General features: G+C 25.8%; 1 protein-coding gene across 1 annotated transcript; it reads right to left on the bottom strand.

The window, feature by feature from the left end:
- Positions 1-7,793: 7,793 nt before the first annotated feature.
- LOC122860499 (MATH and LRR domain-containing protein PFE0570w-like) lies at positions 7,794-23,528 on the bottom strand. Its single transcript, XM_044164340.1, has 15 exons — positions 23,465-23,528; positions 23,311-23,397; positions 22,981-23,268; positions 22,709-22,869; positions 19,894-20,005; positions 19,582-19,782; positions 19,474-19,517; positions 19,140-19,407; positions 16,017-16,691; positions 14,129-14,320; positions 13,376-13,557; positions 10,881-11,265; positions 10,362-10,813; positions 8,379-8,499; positions 7,794-8,218 (listed from the first exon to the last, which is right to left on the bottom strand). The coding sequence occupies exons 1-15, from the start codon at positions 23,526-23,528 to the stop codon at positions 7,794-7,796; spliced, it is 3,657 nt and encodes a 1,218-aa protein (XP_044020275.1).
- Positions 23,529-24,172: the final 644 nt, after the last annotated feature.

The raw sequence follows: 24,172 nt of genomic DNA, 5'->3' as shown, positions 1-24,172 counted from the left end.
TATTCATAAATATGACCATGGCCTCATACATGTCATGACCATAACTTAATGACAACTTGGAAAATATATTGGTCTCACGTTCACTGAGATAATATTCTTTACTTTTTAAAAGTTCCCAACAAATATTAAATGAGTCAGTAAACAATTGTTGATCAATTTCCTCAAACTGATGTTTCTTAATTTGTTCCATCTTATTTATGATGTATTGCTTTTTTAATCTATGTAGTTTTTTATTCTTGTATTTGCAATATTTACAATGTTTTTATTGTTGTTTGATACTTGTCAGATTTTTAATTAATAGTCAAACATGAAACTAAATTAATAAGGAGATAGATACATACTGAGAAAAATCTAGACTCTCTAGTGCTCTCTAGAGTGGGTATTGTAGAGTGTGGTGTTAATAGCGGTCTAGTTTTTGATTGGTCCGCCATTTCGTGCTTTTTGTATGGAGTAGGGAGAAGAAGGAGTTTCAAACAGTTCAAAAGAGCTCTATAATTTTTTATTGAAATTAATTCAATATATAATTTAAAAAAATAATAATTTATATTTTAAACTATTTAATTATCAAATTATTAAATTACTTATACCCACTATAGAGAAATCGACCACAGAGCGCCACGATCAGCCACCACTGTTTTCATGAGCAGATGTAATTATTTTACATTCTTGCGAACCATTATTTTCCAATATTCATGCTACATCACATAACTGTATATATAATAGAAAAATAATTAACATATTTTGATACAGTTGAGGTATTTACATTTTTTTTTCTAGAAAAACAAAGCCATATTTATCATTTTTTAGATTTAATGATAATTTGGTTTCTTAAATTTACTGTTGCTGAAATTATTTATTGAAATATTTTAAAAACGACAGATAAGGATAATGATGACAACGAGATAATATTCTTTTCTTTTCAAAGGTTCCCAACAACAATTAAATGAGTCAGTAAACAATTGTTGATCAATTGTCTCAAGCTGATGTTTATCAAATTGTTCCATTTTATTTATCAATATATTTTCCGAATTTGTATTTTTAAGTTATATAGTTTCTGATTGTTGTATTTTCAATGTTTACAATGTTTTTATTGTTGTTTTATACTTGAACGATTTTTAATAATGAAACACATAGAACTGATAAGGAGAGACCGGCCAGAGAGTGCTGCGACACTTTTCATGAAAACCATGAACAAACTTATAATGACGTATTTTCATTTGACCACAACAATTGTACTTCCAATAATTAAAAAAATTAGTTTATTATTTCTAATATTTTTATTTTTTTATGAAATAAGTTTTTTACATTTTCACCACATAACTGTAATGGAAAAATAATTAACATTTTGATATAATTGAATTATTTACATTTTTTTTATAAAAAACAAAGATATATTTATCGTTTTTTAAATTTAATAATAATCTTGTTTTTTAAATTTACTATTGCTGAGATTGCTTGATCAAAATATTTTAACTTCTAAAGACAAGATGTTGATAACGATAATCAAGAAAATCGTAAACGTCCAACACCACCATATTTTATTGGAAATAATATCCAAATTGTTCATTATACTAATTATTATTTTTCAACAATTTATATATTTTGTTTTAATTTAATGTGTTGTTAATAAATCATTAATAATAATTAATAAGAGTATAATAATTAATGGAAATAAAAAAATACATATGAGAATTAAATATTGAAGATAATTGTTTTCATAATTAATTGATTATTAATCATACAAAATTGATAATAATAATGACTGTAACATTTATTTATAAAATTATATATGAAATTAGGTAAATAGAATTTTTTACTTTTGTTGTAATGAAATCCAATGATTGATCAACGATCATTAGAAAAAAAAAACAACTTGATAATGATTGTTCCAGCCAATAAAATAAACATTAAGTAATTTTAACATCATCAGCTCCAAATTTGTCCTCGTTTGCTTCTGTCTCCACTTGCACTTGTATTTTTGTCTTCATCAACATATTCAATATTGTACTGAAGTAAAATTAAATTCTTTATGAACAGTTGATCCAGTGGAAAGACTAGTGGTTCTTGAATTTTTTAACAATTTGTTTCCAATTGTAAAGCTGACAAATGTTTTCAAGATTATAACAACCACTTTGTTCTCTTAGCATTTCCAAACTCCAACGTGGATTTTTATTTGCAAGATTAACAACTTTAACTTTTATTTCATGGGGAACGAAAATTTTCGAATGAGAAAATGATTTTTTTTTTTCCATGTTACAATTAATTTTTAGATCATATGATTTACCAGTAATTTCTTCTTTTTTTTTTAACATTCTTAACCAGCAATAACCTGCTGAAAATTTTATAGGTTTAAATATTTTTTTTGCTTCAAGTCCAAATGTTTGAATTTTTTCATTCGTAAGTACTTCTCCTTTCTTTTGGTTCTCAATGCACTTATTTATAACCCAGTTATTGACAAAATTCATTCTTTCACGAAGAGATCCTCCTCGTTCAATCTGTTTTTTCCACACTTCAACTTGACGGCGTGTTTTTATATTTTTATATCCACTTTGCTTTCTCAACATACTTATTGGCCAATTTGGATGTTCGATTGCCAATTCAACAACGCGTTTTTTTTCTTCAAAAGAAATATCATCAATTATTTTAATTTTATCTTTGAGATTTTTATTTTGGTTTAGGCTATTATCATCATCATCATCATCATCATCATCATCATCATCATCATCATCATCAAGGTCATTTTCGTCTGCAGTAGAGCTTAGTTTATTATCTTCTTCTGTACAAAAACTATATTTCTTAGGAGCAAGTGATCCAGTACGAATTCTTGTTTTTTTTCGATGATCAACATTTTCAATGCTTTCATTTGAGCAACTTTGATTATTATCTTTAAAAAAATCAAATGAATTGGAAATTTCTTTCGACTTTATTTCTAGTCCAATTGAGTGATCATTCGAGTTATTCATTTTATCAACATCAATTGAATCATCTGTAATTGACAAGATTTCATCTTTAATGATTTCTTCTTCTTCATTTAAAGAAACAATTGGTATATTTTTAGCATTACTTGAATCATCACAGTTATTTGTTTTGTTAACTGAAAAATAAAATAAATTGAATCAAATTACAGTTTAATAAAAATCTTAGCCACATTTAAAACATACCTGCTTTGAACATTTTTTTGGAATGAATTTTATCAACTGACATTTCTCTTTTTTTTGAAATCATCTTGTCTTGACTGTTGTTGATGTCAATGTTCACTTTGTCAACTTGCTGTTGTTGTTGTTGATTTAATTGATCATAAGTATCACCATAACCTGAGTCACGAGTGCCTTCTGCTGTTACAATTTTTATTGATTCAACTGCAACTTTGTCTTTATTGAATTTTATAATTTTGTTCATAATTATCATCATGGCGTCATACATGTCATGGCCATAATTTATTGACAACCTTGAAAACATATTGGTCTCATGTTCACTAAGATAATATTCTTTTCTTTTCAAAAGTTCCCAACAAAAATTGAATGAGTCAGTAAACAATTGTACATCTTTTTTTTCAAGCTGATGTTTATTAAACTGTTCCATCTTATTAATGAATATATTTCAAACTTGTTAAGTTATGTAGTTTTTGATTGTTGTATATGCAATGTTTACAATGTTTTTATTGCTGTTTTATACTTAAAAAATTTTCAATAATGAAACACATAGAACTGATAAGGAAAACCGGCCAGAGAGTGCTGCGACACTTTTCATGAAAACTATAAACAGACTTATAATTACGTATTTTCATTTGACCACAACAATTGTATATTCAATTATTTAAATAATCCGATTATTTTTTTTTTATTTCTTTATTTCAACAGGAATTAATTTTCTTACATTCTTGCGAACAATTATTTTTGCCACATCACATAACTGCAATAAAAAAAATATTTACATACTTTGATACAGTTGAGATATTAACATTTTTTTTCATAAAAAATAAAGAATATATTTATCATTTATTAAATTTAATAATAATTTTGTTTTCCAGATTTACTGTTGCTGAGATTATCGATCAAAGTCTTTTAAATACTAAAGACACGACGACGATGATGATGATGTTAATCAAAAAATTCGTAAATGTCCAACAACACCATCCTTGAAATAAAAATAATATCCAAATTAATACTAAATAAATACTAATGAGACTTAAATAATATGTAAGAAAAAAAATATGTAAGAAATGTAAATGATTGTTCATGAAAGGCCCTATCATTTGGCTTTGCCAGCTGGGTTATTAATAAAAATTCTATTCTATTCTATTCTACAAAATATTTTTAATTACCTGACAACAATGATTTGTTTTTTAAGTTAACAATACTGTCTCACAATGTAGGAAATTGATAATGTATAATTATCATGCTTTTGAGATGAATTATTGATTATGTATTGTCATTTGTAACGAGGAATTTAAGTTCACCTAAAATGTTATAATCACGGTAAAAAAAAAAAATAAATGTATAATAGAAACCAGTGAGACAAGATATTGTAACGACAAATTGATATGAAAAAAAAAAATGGTAATTTTGTAAATGTGTCAAATGAACGTCTAAATAAATTATTGAGAAATGATTTGTTGTCGATCAAATTATTAGCAGCCACTTGGGAAATCCATACATTTTAAAAAACACATCAATGAGTTTTTTATTTTACAATATTTATAATTATTATATTATTATTATTCATTACACTAAACTCATGAAGAATAAATTTCAATACATTTATTATTTAATCAATAACAAAACTTATATTTAATTGAAAAACAATGTATACAAAATCTGTTATGATTATTAACTCGGTTTATTATTTGTTGCGTTTTAGTTCTTTTATACTCAGCACAAGAGTTTTATTTCAACTCAGTTTTAATCATCAATGATAATTTTATTTTGAAAAAAACAAAAAATTTTAATTCTAAACTTTGATATATATAAATTTATAATTAACAATTATATGAATTCATTACTTAAGTACAATTAATTACTTAAGCATTTATCCATAAAAGGATTTTTGAATAAGGTAACGTGTGTTGTGACTTTTGTTGCAATAAAGTCCAATGATTGATCAACAATCATGGACAAAAAAAAAAAAAAAAATCAATAATCATTGATCCAGCCAAAAAAAAATAATTAGTAAGTAATTCTAACATCAGCAGCTTTAGATTTATTCTCTTAGTCTTTTTAAACTCCAATGTGGATTTTCATTTGTAAGATTGACAACTTTAACTTTTATTCCATAGGGAGCGTAAATGTTTGATAAATAAGATGATTTTTTTTTTCTGCCCAAAAAGTAATTTCATGGTTTTTTTTAAACATTTGTAACCAGTGATGACTTGCTGAAAACTGTATCGGTTTAAATATTTTTTTGGCTTCAAGTCCCCATGTTCTAATTTTTTCATTTGTAATTGTTTCTCCTTTCCTTTGGCTCTCAATGTACTTATTTAGAACCCAGTTATTTACACGATTCATTATTTCACGAGGAGTACCTCCTTTTTGAACATGTTTTTTCCACACTTGAACTTGACGGCGGTCTTTGATATATTTACAACCAGTGCGTTCTCTCAACACATTTATTGACCAAGTTGGATTTTCTGTTGCTAATTTGACTACACGTTTTTTTTCTTCAAACGAAAGTCCACTAGTTATTTTAATTTTACCATCACGTTTTTTACTTTGACTGAGGCTATTATCATTATCATCATCATCATCATCGTCATCAACATAAAGATGGAAATCATCATCATCATCGTCATCAACAACATTATCATCATTATCAAGGTAATTTTCGTCTGTGGTAAAGCTTAGATCATCATCTTCTTCTGTATGGAAACTATATTTTTTAAGAGCAAGTGATCCAGTACGAATTCTTGTGTTTATTTGATAACCAACACTTTCAATGACTTCATTCGAGTAACTTTGATTATTATCTTTAGAAAAATTGGAAATTTCATTTGACTTTATATCTAGTGCATATGAGTGATCGTTCGAGTTATTAATTTTTTTAACATCAATTAAATCATCTGACACGATTTCATCTTTAGTGGTTATATTGTCTTTTGTAAATAATTTTTTTTCCTTTTTAATAAAAACAATTATATGTGATTTTTTAATTAAATTTTCGTTTGAAGAAACAATTTGTATATTTTCAGCATTGCTTGAATCATCACAGTTATTGTTTTTGTTATCTGAAAAATAAAATCAATTAAATCGAATGACAATTTAATAAATTCAACATCATTCAAAACATACCTTCTTTGAACATCTTCTTTGAATGAATTTCATCAACTGATATTTTCCTTCTTTCTAATATCATCTTATCTTGACGGTTGTCGATGTCAATGTTCACTTTGTCAACTTGCTGTTGTTTTTGTTGTTGATCCAATTGATTACAATTATCATCATAACCTGAATCACAAGTGGCTTCTGCTGTTACAATTTTTATTGATTCAACTTTTGATTTGTTTTCATTGGATTTTATAATTTTGTTGATAATTATCATCATGGCATCATACATGTCTTGGCCATAATTTAATGACATCTTTGAAAATATATCGGTCTCACGTTCACTGAGATAATATTCTTTACTTTTCAAAAGTTCCCAACAAAAATTAAATGAATCAGTAAACAATTCTTGATCAGTTGTCTCAAGCTGATGTTTATCAAATTGTTCCATCTTATTAATGAATATATTTTTCAAATTTGTTTTTTTAAGTTATGTACTTTTTGATTGTTGTATTTGCAATGTTTACAATGTTTTTATTGTTGTTTTATACTTGAAAGATTTTTAATAAATGAAATATACATGAAGCTCTAAACTAATAAAGAGAAACCTGTCAGAGAGTACCGCGACAGTTTTCATGTAAACCATAAACACAGGTATAATTAGGCATTCTCATTTGACCACAACAATTGTACATTTAATTATATTTAAAAAATTAAATTATTATTTTTCAAATATTTATTTTCACACATGAAATAAGTTTTTTATATTCTTGCAAACATTTACAATTCAATATTTATGCCACATATCATAACTGTATAATAAAAAATCAATTAACATTGTGATATAGTTCAGTTATTCAATTTTTTTTTTTTTTTCAAACTTTATATATTTTATTTTGATCAGATTTGTTATTATTATCAATTATTTATATATCATATAATATATAATATATATTATATATATACAACTTCATCATTAACATAACATAACAACTTGATAATAATTGATCCAGCCAGTAATAATAATAAGTGAGCAATTCTAACATCATCAGCTCGAAATTTATCCTCGTTTGCCTCTGTTCCACTGGCACTTGTATTTTTATCTTCATCATTATATTCAGATTGTACTGAAGAATTAAATTTTTCCAGTGGAAAGACTAGTGGCTGCCTTCTTATTGAATTTTTTAACAACTTTCTTCCAACGGTAGAGTTGATTCATAGTTTCAAGATTATTACAACCACTTTGTTCTCTGAGCATTTTTGAACTCCAATGTGGGTTTTCATTTGCAAGATTAACAACTTTAACTTTTATTTCATGGGGAACGTAAATATTCGATAAATAAAATGATTCCTTTCTTTGAAAATTACAATTAACTTTTAGATTATATGGTTCACCAGTGGTTTCATGGTTTTTTTTAACATTATTAACCAGATAACACTTGCTGAAAATTTTATCGGTTTGAATATTTTTTTGGCTTCCCCATTTTCTCCATTTTCTAATTTTTTTGTTTGTAATTACTTCTCCTTTCTTTGAGCCTAAATGCACTTATTTAGAACCCAGTTATTAACACAATTCATTTTTCGACGAAGAGTTCCTCCTTGTTCAATCTGTTTTTTCCACATTTTAATTTGAAGACGTTGTTTAATAATTTTACAACCACTGTGTTTTCTCAACATATCTAATGACCAAGTTGGATTTTCTAATGCCAATCGAACTACACCTGTTTTTTCTTCGAAAGAAATACCGTCAATTATTTTGATTTTATCTTTAAGATTTCTATTTTGATTTAGGCTATTATTATCACCATCAATGTAATTTTCGTCTGTGGTAGAGCTTAGGTCATCATTTTCTTTTGTACAAAAACTATATTTTTTAGAAGCAACTGATCTAGTACGGATTCTTGCTTGTCTTTGATGTTCAACATTTTCAATGCCTTTATTTGAGCAACTTTGATCATTATCTTTAAAAAAATTAAATGAATTGGAAATTTCATTTGACTTTATTTCTAGTCCAGTTGAGTGATCATTCGAGTTATCGAGTTATGTTGATTTCGTCAACATCAATTGAATCATCTGTAATTGGCAACATTTCATCTTTAATAGTTATATTATGATCTGTACATAATTGTTCTTCCTTTTTAATAAAATCAATCATATGCAATTTTTCAATTGAGTTTTCATTTGAAGACGTAATTTGTATATTTTTAGCATAACTTGGATGATCAGTTATTTTTTTTGTAATCTGAAAAATAAAAAAAATTGAATCAAGATACAATTGAATAAAAATCTTCAAGACATTTAAAATATACCTGCTCTCTTGGAATGAATTTCATCAACTGATATTTTTCTTTTTTTAGATATCATCTTGTCTAGACTATTGTTGATGTCAATGTTCACTTTGTCAACTTGTTGTTGTTGTTACTGTTGATTTATTCGATCATAATTATTATCATAACCTGAGTCCCGAGTAGTTTCTGTTTTTACAATTTGTATCGATGCAACTTTTGATTTTTCAATGGCAACTTTGTCTTTATTGGATATTATAATTTTCTTCATAATTACCATCATGGCATCATACATGTCTCGACCATAATGTAATGACAACTTTGAAAATATATCGGTCTTACGGTTACTAAGATAATATTCTTTTTTTTCAAAAGTTCCCAACAACAATTAAATGAGTCAGTAAACGATTGTTGATCAATTTCCTCAAACTGATGTTTCTTACTTTGTTCCATCTTATGAATGAATATATATTTCAAATTTGTTTTTCTAAGTTATGTACTTTCTGTCTTCATTATTTATATTACATATTAAACTATTAAAAAAATTAGATTTTTTTTTTTATATTTTTATTTTTACATGAAGCAAGTTTACATTTCTGCAAAAAATTGTTTTTTAATATACTTTTATGCCACATCTCATAACTGTATATAATAAAAAAATAATTAACATATTTTGATACAGTTGAGGTATTTACATACCAAGATATACTATCTATCATTTTCTGAATTTAATAATAATTTTGTTTTCTAGATTTACTTTTGCTACTTGACGACGACGACGATGACGATGATGATCCACACCACTATACTTTAAATAGAAAATAATATCCAAGTTGTTCCTTATATTAATTGTTATTATATTTTCAAAAAGTTTATATATTTTGCTTTAGTTAAATGTGTATTGAATATATGTGAAAATGAAATATTCAAGACGAATGTTTAAATTTATTAAGAATAATTGCTTAAACATTTATTCATAAAAATATCTCAAAAATTAAGTAACTAGAATTTGTTACTTGTGTTTTGATCAAGTCCAATGATTGATCAACGATCATTGTCAACTAGTAAAAATAATTGGTGATTAAATACGAAGCTGACAATGTTGGAAAATTAATTAATCGTCAAATTTGAACAGTTGATCCAGTGGAGAAACTAGTGGCTTTTTTCTTATTAAAATCTTTAACAGCTCGTTTCCAATTACGGAGTTGATTGATGTCATTAATATTAAAACCACTCTGTTCTTTTAACATGTTCAAAGTCCAACGTGGATATTCATTTGCAAGATTAACAACTTTAACTTTTATTTCATGGGGAACGAAAACTCTTGAGTATAAAAGTGATTTTTTTTTTTGCATGTTGCAATTAATTTTCAGATTATTTGATTTACCAGTAATTTCGTTGTTTTTTTTCAAGTTTTTAACCAGGTATCACGTGCTGAAAATTTTATTGGTTCAAATATTTTTTTCGCTTCAAGTCCCCATATTTTAATTTTTTCATTTGTAATTGTTTCTCCTTTTTTTTTGCTTTTTAATGCACTGATTTATAACCCAGGTATTTAAAGATTCATTTTCTGACGACGAGTTCCTCCTTGTTCAATCTGTTTTTTCCACATTTCAACTTGAAGACGTTGTCTGATATTTTTACATCCACTGTGTTCTCTTAGCAAATCTAATGACCAAGTTGAATTTTCACGTGCCAATTCAACTACTCGTATTTTTTCTTCAAAAGAAACGTCACTAGTTATTTTAATTTCCTCTTCAAGATTTTTATTTTGATTTAGGCTATTATCATCATCATCATCATCATCATCATCGTCAACATAAAGATAGAAATCATCATCATCATCATCATTATCAAGGTAGTTTTCGTCTGTGGTAAAGCTTAGATCATCATCTTCTTCTGTATGAAAACTATATTTTTCAGGAGCAAGTGATCGAGTACGAAATCTTGTGTTTATTTGATGTTCAACATTTTCAATGACTTTATTCGAGTAACTTTGATTATTATCTTTAAAAAAATTGGAAATTTCATTTGACTTTATTTTTAGACCAATTGAGTGATCATTCAAGTTATTTATATTGTCAACATTAATTGAATCCACTGCAATTGACAACAATTCATCTTTAATGGTTATACTATGTTCTGTAAATGATTCTTGTTCCTTTTTAATAAAATCAATCATATGTAATTTGTCAATTAAGTTTTCATTTAAAGGAACAATCTGTATATTTTTAGCATTACTTGAATCATCACAGTTATTTTTTTTGTAATCTGAAAAATAAAATAAATTAAATCAAATTACAATTCAATGAAAATCTTATAGACATGTTAAGTGTACCTGCTTTAAACATCTTCCTGGAACGAATTTTATCAACTGGCAAATTTCTTTTTTTTGATATCATCGTGTCTCTACTAAGAACCTTGTTAACTTGTTGTTTTCGTTGTTGATTCAATTCATCATAATCATCATCATCATAACCTAAGTTACGAGTGGCTTCTGCTGTTACACTTTTTATTGATTCAACTTTTAATTTTTCATTGGATTTTATAATCTTGTTTATAATTATCACCATGGCATCATACATGTCTTGACCATAATTTAATGACAACCTTGAATATATATTGGTATCATGTTCACATAGATAATATTCTCTACTTTTTAAAAGTTCCCAACAAATTTTAAATGAGTCAGTAAACAATTGTTGATCATTCATTTCAACAACCTGATGTTTATCAAATAGTTCCATATTATTAACATATATATTTAAAACTTGTTTATTTAATCTATGTAGTTTTGATTGTTGTATAATTTTTAATAAATGAAACACATGAAACTAATAAGGCTGATAAGGAGAAACTGACCAGAGAGTAGCGACTAGCGCGACAGTTTTCATGTAAACACTGATATAATAATTATTATGTACATACGTATTTTCATTTGACCACAACAATTATATATTTAATTATTCAAAATTCATTTAGATTATTTTTTTTTATATCTTTATTTTAACATGAAATAAGTCTTTTACATTTTTCAAACTATTTCTTTTTAATATTTATGCCACATCACATAAATGTTTTAAAAAATAATTAACATATTTTGGTACAGTTGAATTATTAAAATTTTTATTATAAAAGACAGATAAGTATATTTATCGCTTCTCAAATTTAATAAATATTTTAAATACTAGGGACACAACGATAATGACGATGATGATGATGATAAGTTAATCATTGATAACAATCAAAAAAATCGTAAATGTCCAACGCCACAATACTTTAATCAAAAATAAAATTCAAGTTTTTATTTATATTAATTGTTATTATCTTCAAAAACTTTATATATTTTATTTTAATTAAACGTGTTATTATAATCGACAAAAGTATAATAATTAATGCATTACAAACAATACACATGAAAATTGAATATTCAAGACGATTGTTTTAAAAAATCATATGAATTTATTAATAATAATTAGTTAAACAATTATTCATGAAAGTGTTTTCTAAATAAGGTTAATAGAATTTGTTACTTTTGTTGAAATGAAGTCTAATGATTGATCAACGATCATTAACATAACATAACAACTTGATAATGATTGATACAACCAGTATAAATAATAAGTGAGCAATTCTAACATTAGCAACTCCAGCTTTGCTCTCGTTTGCCTCTGTCTTCACTTGAACTTGTATTTTTATCATCATCATATTCAATATTTTACTGAAGTAGAACTAAATTTTTCAATAAAAAGACTAGTAGCTCTTTTCTTGTTGAAATTTAAAACAACTTTCTTCCAATTGTAAATTGACGGATGATTTCAAAATTATTACAACTACTTTGTTCTCTTAGTCTTTTCAAACTCCTCTGCGTGGTTTTTCATATGTAAGATTAACAACTTTAACTTTTAGTTTATTATATACATTATTTTCATAAGAAACAAAGATATATTTATCATTATCTATATTTAATAATATCTTTGTTTCTTAGATTTGCTGTTGTTGTGATTATTGATCAAAATTTTTTAAATACTAAAGACAATAAGAATTAATTATGATATAATAATTAATGAGTATAGAAAAATGCATATAAAAAAAAACATTCAAGATGATTGTTTTAAAAATTATATGAACTTATTAAGAATAATTTGTTAAACATATATTTATAGAAGTATTTTTGAAATTATGTAACTAAAATTCGTTACTTTAGTTGTGATGTAATCCCATAATTTCTCAACGATCATTATCAACCAGTAAAAATAATTAGTGGGTAATTAATTTTCCAACATTATCATCTTTGTAGTATGTATTTAATCTTCAAATTTGCCATCATTTACTCCTGTCTCGACTTGAACTTGCAATTTTATATTCATCATTCTCTCGATACCTTACTCAAGTAGACTTAAATTTTTCAGAAACTTTTGATCCAGTGGCCCTTTTCTTATTAAAATTGTTAACAGCGTATTTCCAATTGTTGAGTTGACTCATAGTTTCAAGATTTTTACAACCACTTTCTTCTCTAAGCATTTTCAAACTCCAATCTGGATTTTCATTTAAAAGATTAACAACTTTAGCTTTTATTTCATGGGGAACGTAAACTCTTGAGGATGACAATGATTTTTTTTTTTGCAAGTCACAATTAATTTTTAGATTATTTGGATAACCAGTAATTTCATGGTTTTTTTTGAAATTTGCTAACCACTTGCAACCTGCTAAAAATTTTGCAGGTTTAAATATTTTTTTTGCTTCAAGTCCCCATGTTTTAATTTTTTTATTCGTAATTATTTTTCCTTTTTTCTTGTTCTCAATGCACTTATTTATAACCCAGTTATTTACGAAATTCATTTTTTCACGAGGAGACCCTCCTTGTTGAATCTGTTTTTTCCACTCTTCAACTTGGCTGCGTTGTCTAATACCTTCACATCCACTACGTTCTCTTAACCAATGTAATGACCAATTTGGATTTTTGCTTGCCAATTTAACTACACGACTTCTTTCTTCATAAGAAATTCCGCTAACTACTTTAATTTTATCTTCACAATTTTTATTTTGATTTATGCTATCGTCATCGTCATCATCATCATCATCATCATCATCATCATCATCAAGGCAATTTTCGTCTGTGGTAGAGCTTAGTTCATCATCTTCTTCTGTATGAAAACTAGTTTTTTTAGAAGCAAGTGATCCGGTATGAGTTCTCGTGTTTTTTTGATGTTCAACATTTTCAATGACTTCATTCGAGCAACTTTGATAATTATCTTTAGAAAAATTGGAAATTTCATTTGACTTTATATCTAGTGCATATGAGTGATCATTCCAGTTATTCATTTCGTCAACATCAATTGAATCGTCTGTAACTGGCAACATTTCATCTTTAATAGTTATATTTTGTTCTGTAAATAATTGTTCTTCCTTTTCAATAAAATCAATCATATGTAATTTTTCAATTGAGTTTTCATTTGAAGAAGTAATTTGTATATTTTTAGCATAACTTGGATCATCACAGTTATTTTTTTTGTAATCTGAAAAATAAAATAAATTGAATCAAATGACAATTCAACAAAAATCTTAACATTATTTAAAACATACCTGCTTTAAACATCTTCTCGGAATGAATTTCATCAACTGGTATTTTGCTTTTTTTTGATATCATCCTGTCTTGACTGTGAACTTTGTCAACTTGTTGTGGTGGATTAAATTGATTATAATTATCATCATAACCTGAAACACAAGTGGCTTCTGTTGTTACACTTTTTATTGTTTCGATTTTTGATTTTTCAACTGTAACTTTGTATTTATTGGAATTTATAATTTTGTTCATAATTATCATCATGGCATCATACATGTCTTGACCATAATTTATTGACAACCTTGAAAATAGATTAGTCTCACGTTCACTCAGATAATATTCTTTTCTTTTCAAAAGTTCCCAACAAAAATTGAATGAGTCAGTAAACAATTGTTGATCAGTATTTTCAAGCTGATATACATCAAATTGTTCCATCTTATTACTGAATATAATTTCAAATTTGTTATTTTAATCTATGTAGTTGTATTTGCAATATTTACAATGTTTTTATTTGTGTTTTATACTTGAAAGATTTTTTAATAAATGGAACACATAAAACTAATAAGGAGAAACCGGCCAGAGAGTGTCGCGACAGTTTTAATGTAAACCATGAATAGAGATTTAATATATAATTAGGCATTTTTATTTGACGACAACAATTGTACACTTAATTATATTTAAAATTTTAAAATCATTATTTATCGTATTTTTATTTCTACACATGATTATTATATTTTTGCATACAATTATTTTTTATTAATATTTATGCTCTAAAACATAACTGTAATAAAAAAATAATTAACATATGTTGATACAGCTAAATTATTTACTCTTTTTTAAAAAAGACAAAATTATGTTTATCATCTTTTAAATTTAATAATAATTCTGTTGTTTTATTTACTGCTGTTTTAATTATTGATCAAAGTATTATAAATTCTAAGTACAATGACGATGATGATGAAAATCAAGAAAATCGTAAATGTCCAACATCACTATATTTTAATTAGAAATAAAATCAAAATTGTTAATTATATGAATTGTTATTATTTTTAAACAGTTGATATATTTTATGATAAGTTATGATTCATAATATTAACACATAAGAGTATAATAATTAATATATACAGAATACATTTCAAAATAAAATATTCAATGCAATTGTTTTAAAAATTATATTTATATATTCGTGATTATTAATTAGTAATTTCCAATTACTGAAACATTTATTCATTGAAGTATTTTCTAAATTAAGTAACTAAAATTTGTTATTTTTGTTCTAATGAAATCTAATAATTGATCAACGATTATTGACAATAATAACAACTTGATAATGATTGATCCAGCCAGTGAAAATCATTAGTAAGTAACTCTAACATCATCAGCTTCCAATTTGCCTTCGTTTGCTTTTGTCTGCACGTGAACTTGTATTATTATCTTCATCATCATATTCATATTGTACTGAAGAATTAATTTTACCAGTTGAAATACTAGAGGCTCTTTTCTAATTGGAATTTTTAACAATTTTTTTCCAATAGTTGAGTTGATTCATAGTTTCAAGATTTTTACAACCACTCTCTTGTCTGAGCATTTTCAAACTCCAATGTGGATTTTCATTTGCAAGATTAACAACTTTAACTTTTAATTTATGGGGAACTTTTGAGTATGAAACCGATTTTTTTGTTTGCAAGTTACAATTCATTTTTAGATTATTTGGTTTACCAGTAATTTCGTGGTTTTTTTTAAAATTTTTTAACCAGGTATCATGTGCTGAAAATCGTATCGGTTTAAATATTTTTTTTGCTTCAAGCCCCCATGTTTTAATTTTTTTATTTGTAATTATTTCTCCTTTTTTTTGGTTCTCAATGCACTTATTTATAATCCAGTCATTCACAAAATTCATTTTTTCACGATAAGATCCTCCTTGTTGAATCTGTTTTTTCCACATTTCAATTTGAAGACGTTGTTTAATAATTTTACAACCACTGTGTTTTCTCAACATATCTAATGACCAAGTTGGATTTTCTATTGCCAATTTAACTACACGTGTTTTTTCTTCGAAAGAAATACCGTCAATTATTTTAATTTTATCTTTAAGATTTTTATTTTGAATTAGGCTATTCTCATCTTTAGTGAGGCTTAGTTCATCATCAACATCATCATCATCATATATGTAATTTTCGTCTGTGGTAGTACTTAGATCATCATCTTCTTCTGGATGAAAAGTATATTTTTTAGAAGCTAGTGATCCAGTACGAAGTCTTGTGTTTTTTTGATAATCAACGCTTTCAATAATTTTATTCCAGCAACTTTGATTAGTATTATTAGATGAATTGGAAATTTCATTTGACTTTATTTTCTGTCCAATTGACTGATTGTCCGAGTTATTTATTTTATCAACATCAATCGAATCACCTGTAACTGGCAACATTTCATCTTTAATGGTTATACTTTCTTCTATAAATAATTTTTCTTCTTTTTCAATAAAATCAATCATATGTAATTTGTCAATTGAGTTTTCATTTGAAGAAACAATTTGTATATCACTGGAATTACTTGAATCATCACAGTTGTTTTTGTTGCTATCTGAAAAATAAAAAAAATTGAATTAAATTACAATTTAATAAAAATCTTCAAGACATTTAAAATATACCTGCTCTCTTGGAATGAATTTCATCAACTGATATTTTTCTTTTTTTAGATATCATCTTGTCTTGACTGTTGTTGATGTCAATGTTTACTTGGTCAACTTGCTGTTGTTGTTGTTGTTGATTTATTTGATCATAATTATTATCATAACCTGAATCACGAGTAGCTTCTGTTGTTACAATTTTTATTGATCCAACTTTTGATTTTTTAACTGCAACTTTGTGTTTATTGGATTTTATAATTTTCTTCATAAATATCACCATGGCCTCATACATGTCATGACCATAATTTAATGACAACCTTGAAAATATATTGATCTCACGTTCACTGACATAATATTCTTTTTGTTTTAAAAGTTCCCAACAAACATTAAATGAGTCAGTAAACAATTGTTGATCAATCTCCTTAAACTGATGTTTCTTAATTTGTTTCATCTTTTTGATGATATATTTCAAACTCGTTTTCTTAAGTTATGTAGTTTTATTGTTGTATTTTTAATCCTTACAAGGTTTTTATTATTGCTATATACTTAAAAGATAATTAATAATGAAACACATGAAACTTCAAACTAATAAGCACTAATAAGCTAATAAGACGATAAGGCCGAATAAGGTGAACTCGGCCAGAAAGCGCCGCGACCAGTCCAGACCAGTCGCGACTGTTTTCATGAACAGATATAATTACACATTTTTATGTAACCACAACAATTGTACATTTAATTATTTGAAAAATTAGATTGTTATTTATTATATTCAATTATATTTTTATTTTAACATGGAATAGGGTTTTAACATTTTTTTCAAACAATTTGTTTGATTGTTTTTAATATTTTTGCCACCACATCACATAACTGTAATCAATAAATAATCAAAGTTTTGATATAATTGAATTATTTACATTCTTTTCATAAAAAATATATACTTATATAATAAAAACCAATGATATCATCTTGTTTCAAGACAAGATACTGTAACGACAAACTAATATAAAAAAAAACGGCAATATTGTAAATGTGTTGAATGAACGTCAATTAAATTATTGATAGCCACTTGGAAAATCCATTCATCTCAAAAACACATGAATGTCTTTTTTATTTTACAATATTTATAATTATTATATTATCCATTATTATTATTAACTAGGTTTGTTATTTGTTGCATTTTTTTTGTTTTATACTCAGCATCAGAGTTTTATTTCAACTCAGTTTTAATCACCAATGATAATTTAATTAAAAGTAAAAAAAAAATTTAATTCTAAACTTTGATATATATAAATTCATAATTAACATTCGTCAATGTCATATGACGACAACAACGATAATCAAGAAAATTGTAAATGTCCAACACCACCGTACTTTGATTGAGAACAATATCCAAATTGTTATTATATTTTCAAAAAGTTTATATATTTTGATTTAATTAAATGAGTTTTTAATAATTGATAAGAGTATAATGAATAATTCATAGAGAAGAATACAAATAAAATTAAATATTCAAGACGATTGTTTTAAACAATTATATGAATTCATGACTTAAGTACAATTAATTACTTGAACATTTATCCATAAAAGTATTTTTTAAATTAGGTAACGTGTGTTGTTAATTTTGTTGCAATAAAGTCCAATGATTGATCAACAATCATTAACATAACATAACAATTTGACTTTACTGATTGATCCAGCCAGTAAAAATAATAAGTAAGTAGTTCTAACATCAGCAGCTTTAGATTTATTCTCTTAGTCTTTTTAAAATCCAATGTAGATTTTCATTTGCAAGATTGACAACTTTAACTTTTATTTCATAGGGAGCGTAAATGTTTGATAAAGAAGATGATTGTTTTTTTCTGCCCAAAAAGTAATTTCATGGTTTTTTTTAAACATTTGTAACCAGTGATGACTTGCTGAAAACTGCATCGGTTTAAATATTTTTTTGGCTTCAAGTCCCCATGTTCTAATTTCTTCATTTGTAATTGTTTCTCCTTTCTTTTGGCTCTCAATGTACTTATTTAGAACCCAGTTATTTACACGATTCATTATTTCACGAGGAGAACCTCCTCGTTGAACCTGTTTTTTCCATCTTTCAACTTGACGGCGGCCATCAATAATTTTACATTCACTTTGTTCTCTCAGCAAGTTTAATGACCAAGTTGGATTTTCTGTTGCCAATTTGACTACACGTTTTTTTTTTTCAAAAGAAATATAATTTCTTTTAATTCTACTTTTACGTTTTTTATTTTGCTTTAGATTATTATCAGCATCATTATCATCAACATAAAGATTGGAATCATTATCATCATCAACAATATCAACATTATCATCATCATCAGCATCAACATCAATATTATTATCATATTCAAGGTAATTTTCGTCTGTGTTGAAGCTTAAACCATAGTCTTCTTCTATATGAAAATTATAGTTTTTAGGAGCAAGAGATCCAGTACTAATTCTTGTGTTCATTTGATAACCAACACTTTCAATGACTTCATTCGAGTAACTTTGATTATTATCTTTAGAAAAATTGGAAATTTCATTTGACTTTATATCTAGTGCATATGGGTGATCGTTCCAGTTATTAATTTTACTAACATCAATTAAATCATCTGACACGATTTCATCTTTAGTGGTTATATTGTCTTTTGTAAATAATTTTTTTTCCTTTTTAATAAAAACAATTATATGTGATTTTTTAATAAAGTTTTCATTTGAAAAGACAATTTGTACATTTTCAGCATTATTTGAATCATCACAGTTATTTTTTTTGTTATCTAAAAAATAAAGTAAATTGAATCAAATGACAATTTAATAAATTTAACATCATTTAAAACATACCTTCTTTGAACATCTTCTTTGAATGAATTTCATCAACTGATATTTTCCTTTTTTCTAATATCATCTTGTCTTGACTATTGTCGATGTCAATGTTCACTTTGTCAACTTGCTGTTGTTTTTGTTGTTGATCCAATTGATCACAATTATCATCATAACCTGAGTCACAAGTGGCTTCTGCTGTTACAATTTTTATTGATTCAACTTTTGATTTGTTTTCATTGGATTTTATAATTTTGTTGATAATTATCATCATGGCATCATACATGTCTTGACCATAATTCAATGACATCTTTGAAAATATATCGGGCTCACGTTCACTGAGATAATATTCTTTACTTTTCAAAAGTTCCCAACAAAAATTAAATGAATCAGTAAATAATTCTTGATCAGTTGTCTCAAGCTGATGTTTCTTAATTTGTTCCATCTTATTAATGAATATATATTTCAAATTTGTTTTTCTAAATTATGTAATTTCTGATTGATGTATTTGCAATGCTTACAATGTTTTTATTGTTGTTTTATACTTGACAGATTTTTAATAAATGGAACACAATGGAACATATGGAACTATTAAGGAGAAACCAGCCAGAGAGTACCGCGACAGTTTTCATGTAAACGAAGCTATAATTACGGATTTTCATTTGACCACACCAATTATATTATATTTCAGTGTTGGGTAGGTAAGATACCTTGGTATCTTACATGTGTAAAATACCATGTAAGATACCGTATCTTACATCATCGGTTTCATACATCGAGGTATCTTACATTGCGTTCCCAGCGCCTCTTACGAATAAAAGTGGAACCTTCGTGCTACAATTTCTTTTTATTCGATTAATACATGTAATTCATTTATTAAATAAATAAAAATTCCAAAAACAAGCAATAGCTAAGGAAAAGATGTAGCTAAGGAATTAATGTTGCTCAAAAAAGAATTTCTTTGGCAACTGTAATTCCTTAGCTCCATCTTCATAAACTATTGTCCTTGGGATTTTTATTTATTTAAAATAATTATTTAAAAATTAAAGCAACATTAATTCCTTAAAACATAATTTTTTGGCAACATTAATTTCTTAGCTACATCTTTTTCTTAGCTACTGCTTTTCCTTGGACATTTTAATTTATTTAATAAATAAAATTAGATGCATTTTATTTTTAAATAAATAAAATCCCAAGAAAATAGTAGCTAAGAAAGATGGGCAAGAATATGTTATAAAATATATTTCAACAACATTAATTCCTTAAAACTGGTTTTCCTTGATATTATATATATTTATATAACAAATAAATTACATAACAATATATATATCGAGCAATAAGAACTAATTGTCGAGTTGACAGTCAATAAGAATGTTCAAAATGGCGTCAGAGGTATCTTACAGTTTCTTACAGTATCTTACAGTATCTTACTGTAAGTGTATGAAACCTCAAAAATCGACCATTTACCCATCACTGTTATATTTAATTATTCAAAAAATGAGATTAATTTTTTTTTATAATCTTATTTTTACATGAAGCAAGTTCTTTACATTCTTGCAAACAATTATTTTTATTATTTATGCCACATTACATAACCGTAACATCATGAACATTTTGATATATGTAATTGAATTTTTTACTTTTTTTTCATAAAAAACATATAAGTATTTATCATTTTTTCAATTTAATAATATTTTAGTTTTTTACAATAAGAAAATTTTTTTCAAGACAATAAGAATTTAAGTATAATAATTAGCGAATATAGAAGAATACATACGAAAATAAAATATTCGTAACAATCGTTTAAAAAATTCCATAATTTTATTGATAATAATTAGTTAAACATTTATTTATAAAAATATCTTCAAAATTGGGTAACTAGAATTTTCAACTTTCAAATTATTTGAATAGAAAATGTAGAGCAAAAAATAAAAAATATTAAAAGATATGTACAAAGTCATCAGTGTCATAGCTGATGAATTCAATAAATTATTATTAATTATACACTGATATACATTGTCATAATAGTCTAATTAATATTTGACATTATACATGATATATATAATAATAATAATTTGCGTACTTTCTCTTCAAATATAATAAGATATGTATTATTATGTAGACAATGTTGTTGACTAAATCTAACTTATACTCTTTTTTTTCAATTTATTTTGAATCAATATTACTTTGTAATAATTTTTTAAAAATATTTTTATTCACTCGGTTCAAATCCATTTTATTGAACGAAAAATAACTCATTTACATATTTTTCTATCTCAGCTATTATAACCAGCGACGTTTTTGTTTTTTTGTTTTATTTATGAAAATAAAAAAAGAATAAATTTTTTATTATAATTTATTAATATTATTTTGAAGCTGTATTCTTTTCTAAAAATAACCATGCATTAAGTCAGCTTAATATGTGATCAATATTTTGAAGCAATATTATGTTAAAAAAAAAATTCATTTATTTGATATAAATGTTAAAACAATTTAAAGTTATTTTGGAAATTTTCAAGAGCTTGAAATTCTTGCCAGTATTAGATAAAAAAAAATCATGAGTTTCTATTGATTCATTAATTTTAGTACGAGTCGAGTTGAGTTTAATTTTTATCACCGAGGCCAAGATGTTTGCCCAATATCTGAGAGCGAGTTAATAACGGTGAACACCTAGGCAAATTATTTTGAAAAATAGAATTAAATCAGACTGTATTTTGTTTTTTTCTGAAATCCAGTGGAAAAACTAGTGGCCTTTTTGTTTATTAAAATCTCTAATAGTTTGTTTCCAATGACAGAGTTGACCATAATTTTTAATATTGAAACCACTTTTTTCTCTTAACATGTTCAAACTCCAATGGGGATTTCTATTTGCAAGATTAACAACTTTAGCTTTTATTTCATATGGAACGTAATTGTAAAATAAAGGCGATTTTTTTTTTTGCAATTTACAATTAATTTTTAGATTATTTGGTTGACCAGTAATTTCGTGGTTTATTTTTAAAATTTTGAACCAGCCATAACCTGCTGAAAAATTTTCAGGTTTAAATATTTTTTTGGCTTCAAGTCCCCATCTTTTAATTTTTTTGTTTGTGATTATTTCTCCTTTTTTTTGCTTCTCAATGCACTTATTTATAACCCAGTTATTTACAAGATTCATTTTTTGACCATGAGTTCCTCCTCGTTCAATCTGTTTTTTCCACTTTTTAACTTGATAGCGGTCTCTAATATTTATACATCCACTGCGTTCTCTCAACATATTTAATGACCAAGTTGGATTTTCTACTGCCAATTTAACTACACGTGCTCTTTCTTTAAAAGAAATTTCATCAAATACTTTAATTTCATCTTCAAGATTTTTATTTTGATTCAGGTTATTATTATCATCATTATCATCATCATCAACGCTATCATCATCATCACCAACATCATCATAATCTTGAGTAAAGCTCAGTTCATCATCATCTTCTGTACAAAAACTACATTTTTTAGAAGCAAGTGATCTAGTACGAGTTCTTGTGTTTTTTTGATGTTCATCATTTTTAATGACTTTATCCGAGCAAATTCGATAAATAACTTGAAAAGAATTAGGAATTCCATTTGACTTTATTACTGGTCCTATTGAGTGATCATTCGAGTTATTAATTTCATCAACATCAATTGAATCATCTGTAACTGGCAAAAGTTCATCCTTAATGGTTATACTTTCTTCTATAAACAATTTTTCTTCCTTTTCAATAAAATCAATCATACGTAATTTTTCAATTGAGTTTTCATTTAAAGAAGTAATTCGTATATTTTTAGCAGTACTTGAATCATCACAGTTATTTTTTTTGTTATCTGGAAAATAAAAAAAATTGAATCAAATTACAATTTAATAAAAATCTTCAAGACATTTAAAATATACCTGCTTTAAACATCTTCTTGGAATGAATTTTATCAAATGGCATATTTCTTTTTTTTGATACCATGTTGTCTTGACTGTTGTCGATGTCAATGTTCACTTGGTCAACTTGTTGTTGTTGTTGTTTTTGTTGTAGTTGATTCAATTGATCATTAACATCATCATAACCTGAATCACAAGTGGCTTCTGTTGTGACAATTTTTATTGATTCAACTTTTGATTTTTCAACTCTAACTTTGTACTCATTGGATTTTATAATCTTTTTCATTATTATCATCATGGCATCATACATATCTTGACCATAATTTAATGACAACTTTGAAAATATATTGGTCTCACGTTCACAGAGATAATATTCTTTATTTTTCAAAAGTTTCCAACAAACATTAAATGAGTCAGTAAACAATTGTTGATTAGTTTTCTCAATCTGATGTTTCTTAATTTGTTTCATTTTAATCTATGTAGTTTTAGATAGTTTTGATTGTTTTATTCGCACTGTTTACAGTGTTTTTATTTTTGTTAAATACTCGAAAGATTTTTAATAAATCGAACATATGGAACACAGAAGGAGAAACAAGGAGAATCTAGCAAAAGAGTACCGCGATAGTTTTCATGTAAACCCGCATATAATAATGACGTATTTTCATTTGACCACAACAATTAAATATTTAATTATTCAAAAAATTGAATTTTTTTTTTTTATATTTTTAT

This window comes from Aphidius gifuensis, linkage group LG1 (assembly GCF_014905175.1).
Source record: "Aphidius gifuensis isolate YNYX2018 linkage group LG1, ASM1490517v1, whole genome shotgun sequence".
Lineage (NCBI taxonomy): Eukaryota > Metazoa > Arthropoda > Insecta > Hymenoptera > Braconidae > Aphidius > Aphidius gifuensis.
This window is presented reverse-complemented; position numbering and strand designations above follow the sequence as displayed.

Coding starts and splice junctions, on each gene's coding strand:
- LOC122860499 (XM_044164340.1), bottom strand. CDS start 23,528: ATGGTATCAAAAAAAAGAAATATGCCATTTGATAAAATTCATTCCAAG. Junction 22,870..22,980: donor TCAAGATTATGATGATGTTG/GTGATGATGATG, acceptor TTTCTTTTAAAG/AAAGAGCACGTGTAGTTAAA. Junction 16,692..19,139: donor TCATATAGAAGAAGACTATG/GTTTAAGCTTCA, acceptor TTTATTTTTCAG/ATAGCAACAAAAACAACTGT.